Source organism: Staurois parvus, unplaced genomic scaffold (assembly GCF_062004578.1).
Source record: "Staurois parvus isolate SC_StPar_1 unplaced genomic scaffold, SC_StPar_1.0 ptg001255l, whole genome shotgun sequence".
Classification (NCBI taxonomy): Eukaryota; Metazoa; Chordata; class Amphibia; order Anura; family Ranidae; genus Staurois; species Staurois parvus.
The window spans coordinates 1,075,092-1,080,152 of record NW_028319051.1 but is presented as its reverse complement, the minus strand read 5'-3'; the positions used below and the strand labels follow the sequence as shown (position 1 = coordinate 1,080,152).

Genomic DNA, 5,061 nt, shown 5'->3' with positions numbered 1-5,061 from the left:
CGCACAGATGTGAACCTAGCCTGAGTGCTCCCTACTTGAAAACTGAAAAGTTTTGGCTGGAGACACACTGTAAAATGATATTAAAGAGCCTCCCGGAACCCCGCTAACAGCTGAGTCATCCTTTTTTTAAGGACGCGGGCGGTTGTATATGAGCGTTTTTTTACCCAGCGTTTTCCAAAATTTTTTTTAGCTCCTAGTGTGCATGGAGCCTTAACATTTGATTTTGTAGGAAATATAATTTACCAAATGAAAACCACATTCACTATTGGAAAATTGCCCATTTGAGAAAAATTGTCCATCCTACTCCTTCGAATTTTCTTATCGCTACGATCGAAAACTACTCCACTAGTGAATAGAAAAATGAATGAACATTCTGAAAAAGAAAATTTTTGAACAAAGTTCTACTAGTGTCTAATCAGCTTAGGTAAGATGGGCTGATTATCAGCTGCTGAATACCTGAATATGTCAGCAGGGATTTAAATAGCAAAATCAGTCTCCACCTGCGACAAATCTACTTGAAATATTTATGTCTCCAGTCATTTACTGGAATCCTAGTCAGCATTGGAGACCGCCTGTAATTGACAGAAACGAAATACTAGTCTTATCAGCAGGTGCAGGTCTAAACCTGCCTGGAGTTGCTGGGAGACCGAGCAGCTCCGCGTAATCTTTAAAACAAGTCCAGCAAAGGGGAAGAGACAATAGTATAAATAAGAGAGCCACACAGAGCTAAGATTTACAGGTAGCCAACAGACAAACTAAAGCAAAAGCTTGGAGAACATTGGTGACAACTCAACTCTGAGATCCTTGAAGAACTGATGGAACTTTTCTAAGCTTGGACAAACTCTAGATGTGTAATGTATATACGCAGAACTAAATTATGATCTTAGGATAGAGATTTGTATTTGGCTCCAGGATGGATAAGTTATACACATCCTTACGGGAAGAACTTAGGGTCTTTGAAGAACAAGTTCAGAAGTGTCGAATGAACTTTGACCTACAGACATTGCAGAGGGCTTTGGCTCTGCTATCAGAAGACCACAAGGTGGAAGTTCATAACTGGAAGCATATAGAGCAGTATGTCCTATCTTCTTCCACCACTGGGGAACAGGGAGTGCAACTTCATAAGTACTTATCCTGGCTTCTGTCCTATGTGAAGTACCTGCGGACAATGAAGGATGCTTTTGACAACCACGTTGTTTTTCCATTGTGTGATAACCTCTATGTCAATGACGAGGATGGGACCACACGAACACCTATCCCATTGTCTCCTCCAAACATCTCAGGCACTGCTCGACAACTCTTTCACCATCGTCGTAATTGGGCCCTTCTTCTGAGCACGGGGAGTCCGGGACAACAAAATTATAATGGAACTCCACGTTTTATGGCTCTTCTACATTGTATCCCCGATATATTTGAAGAGAGTCTAGTAACAGCTAATTTGGCACAAAACTGGATACTGCTCCATGAAACTCAATCCAAGAAACCCTCACCCACCTCTGAAACCCAACCTCCGTTGGGCATAGAATATCTCAGAGAAGGAGAGGACAGACAACTTTTTGGGGCCTTTAAACACTCAGCTGACATAAAAGCTCAGTCCCATCTGAAGGACACAAGGGAGAATATGATGTTTCTCTTATGGAGAGCTGGGCGGGCTGAGGTTCTAGAGCACCAAATGAAAGATGCCAAACAGAAAGTTCGTACTCTGCAGCAAGACATCGATGAACTGAAGCCGTTAATCCAGAAAGATGGACAGGGAACATCTGATGTACAAACCACTATCAGCCTGGAAAACAAGAAAAGACTGGAGAAACTTCAGAGGCAGCTGGACTTAGAAAAGTTCCACCAGCAGATCTTAAGCTGTGACTGGCAGCTAGAGCTGGAAGTTCGACCATCACTCATTCGACAAATAAATGCAGTAAGTTATATCAGCCTGTTCATTATCTTAGCCAACCATTTTCAATCACGGTTCTGTGCATACCTAGGGTTCCTCAAGAATTTGCTAGGGGTTCCCTGAGCTCTGGCTGACTTATCTATACCTGACGGTGCCTGCATAGCTGTGTGGCCAACACCACTTGGCAGAGCCAGCTGCATGACACCAACAGTCTTTTTATCTGTCTCCAAGAAAGGCACTCTGGTTTTCCCAAGACCTTAAAATTATTTCAAGGGTTCCTCTTGGGTAAAAGGTTGAGAAAGGCTGATGTTAGCAATGCATGGTCCAGTATGTGTGAGAGATGCAACCTGTTTAGGCACAAAGAGACATGGTACTCCAGCATTAAGGATATTTTCCAGCATGTTTGGAAAGGTCTGCTGTTGATGAGCCTTTATTACCCTTTCTTTATAGAAAAGGTCTGAATCACTAAGGGTCTTTGAAGTGGTAACTTGCTTTACTGACATGTCACAATATATAGCAACAATACAATTTTTTCCCAAAAGCTCTAATTTATCATTAAAAAGCTGTCCTTGAGCTCCAATCCAGTCACTTTGCATAGACTAAAATGATGTAATCATTCTGCTGCAGGTAGAAGGATCCACTTCCCCACTCTCCCCTCACCCAGTGTTCAGACTGTGGGGACGTCCTGTGCTATGACAGTGTCTCTGTAAATGGCATTGCCCAACCCCTTTATATTCACCCTACCTGTGCTCCCCCACTGCTCCTTACTCCTTGAGAATAGCCAACACGTCTAGGTATGGGGTAGCATGTGACCTGCTCCCCTATGATGGTGCCCAGGCATAGCAGCTAATTACTAGGCTTGAGTGCTGCCACATGATCTAGGGCACAGGTGACAAACTGGTGGCCCTCCAGTTGTTGCCAAACTACAAGTCCCATGAGGCATTGCAAGATTGACAGTTACAAGCATGACTCCCAAAGGCAGAGGTCTGATGGGACTTGTAGTTTTGCAGCAGCTGGAGGGCTACCATTTTGACACCCCTGATCTAGGAGGTGAAATCACTGCTCTCCCAGGTCACCCACTCTCAGTGCCAGGTACAAAGGAGGAAAGCGCAGTGAGGGAGTGCAGGCAAGATAATTATACGAGGATCAAGGGATGTCCTTTGCAGAGACACTACATCTATACCTTACATGTGCAAAGTGACAGTGCATCCTTAAGGTTGTAAGCTACTACAGTAACTCAGATTGGTCTATTGTTGCCCCCAGGTCCGCGAACGTTGTGCAGAACCTGAAAGCCCATTGAACACCCATAAGGAGTTCCTCAAGGAGCCATCCCAGGAGTCACTGGGAACAGCGAGCGATGTGGAATGGGATAATAGCTCCATCAACAGTTCAACATATTCCTCTGATGTTTTCTCCACCCACTGATGAGTTCATGCAATTGGTATGACCGAATCTCATTCCATTTAACCACTTCAGCTGTCACCTGCACACCCGCTATGGACCAGAACAGGTTTACAATTTTTTTTTTTTTTTTACACCTATGCATATATGCTATGAGCCTGTTTATTCAGCAATACTTTCGTTATTACTTAAAGTGTTACTAAACCCACAACAGTAAAATCAGTCTGTAGATGCAGTAAAGCATGCTTGTTATACTCACTGTGGAACCTAAGGGGTTAATCCTCTGCATTCTGTAAAGAGGCCGTTTGATCCTGTCTTCTCTGATCCTTCCATTCCTCTACTGTCCCCGATCCATCTGCTGATAGTGTAGAGCGCTGGGAATCACTCTGCACATGCCTATTTTAGTATGTATGGCTAGAGAGTTTTTTTGTTTACATTGGGAGGAAGCATGTGATCAGCACAGGGCCAATCAGCATTGTCCAGACAAAGGGTCAGGGGCCGTGCAGCCTCATAGGACAATCAGAAGAAAATTAAAACTCCTCCTGAAAGCTTTAACCAGTGCTCAGCCAGACACTGATAGAAGTCACAAGACTGCTCTAATTGGTGATGAGAAAAAGTATTTAGCAGTTGATATTCACTAAAATAATTGCATTTCCATGTTGTGTGTACTGTGGGAGACCAAATATAGTGAATGCAGGGTCCGGGGAGACCAGATATAGTGAATGCGGGGTCCGGGGAGACCAGATATAGTGAATGCGGGGTCCGGGGAGACCAGATATAGTGAATGCGGGGTCCGGGGAGACCAGATATAGTGAATGCAGGGTCCGGGGAGACCAGATATAGTGAATGCGGGGTCCGGGGAGACCAGATATAGTGAATGCAGGGTCCTGGGAGACCAGATCTAGTGAATGCGGGGTCCAGGGAGACCAGATCTAGTGAATGCGGGGTCCGGGGAGACCAGATCTAGTGAATGCGGGGTCCGGGGAGACCGGATCTAGTGAATGCGGGGTGCGGGGAGACCGGATCTAGTGAATGCGGGGTGCGGGGAGACCGGATCTAGTGAATGCAGGGTGCGGGGAGACCGGATCTAGTGAATGCAGGGTGCGGGGAGACCGGATCTAGTGAATGCAGGGTCCTGGGAGACCGGATCTAGTGAATGCAGGGTCCGGGGAGACCGGATCTAGTGAATGCAGGGTCCGGGGAGACCGGATATAGTGAATGCAGGGTCCGGGGTTTAGTAGCACTTTAAGATAATAAAGTAATGCATTATCTGTCTATTTGTGATGTCTTGCAAAATGATTTTATTTTTTATGCCACCAATAGCGTTTTTTTTAACTTTGATCAGTGTTAATTTAAAGTTTTTTTTATTGTAGATAAAAGTATATATGTTATTCTATAATTTGCCTTATATAAAATGAAACTAAAATTATGATTCTGCCACAAACAAGCATGGCAAATTAATTTACAAGATTACCAATAAAGTTTTGTTTTTCAATTTTGCCCTTTTTTGGATGCAACACTAAAAATCAACAAAATGAATAAAAAACAACAAAAGTGTAAATATCAATGATTAAAAAGTAATTAACAAATGAAATAAAAGAAAATCAGCAGGGAAACAATAGCTAACAGGGAGAAGGAGAAGAATAGACAAATGAGGGCTGTTCAGGGTAAACTAAGGGTTAATACAGGGTTAAATATGAATACATTTTCTTTAAAATAAAAAAAATGCAACTTTTTTTTTTTTTTTTTAATTTTACTAGTCAGGTTGC

The 5,061-nt window shown here is 43.4% G+C and overlaps 1 protein-coding gene across 1 annotated transcript; it reads left to right on the top strand.

Moving 5' to 3' along the window:
• Nucleotides 1-764: 764 nt before the first annotated feature.
• LOC149437779 (uncharacterized) lies at nt 765-4,787 on the top strand. Its single transcript, XM_089660641.1, has 2 exons — nt 765-1,915; nt 3,155-4,787. Exons 1-2 carry the CDS (start codon nt 914-916, stop codon nt 3,314-3,316), a joined length of 1,164 nt encoding a protein of 387 aa, XP_089516767.1. The 5' UTR covers nt 765-913; the 3' UTR covers nt 3,317-4,787.
• The last annotated feature ends 274 nt before the right edge of the window (nt 4,788-5,061 follow it).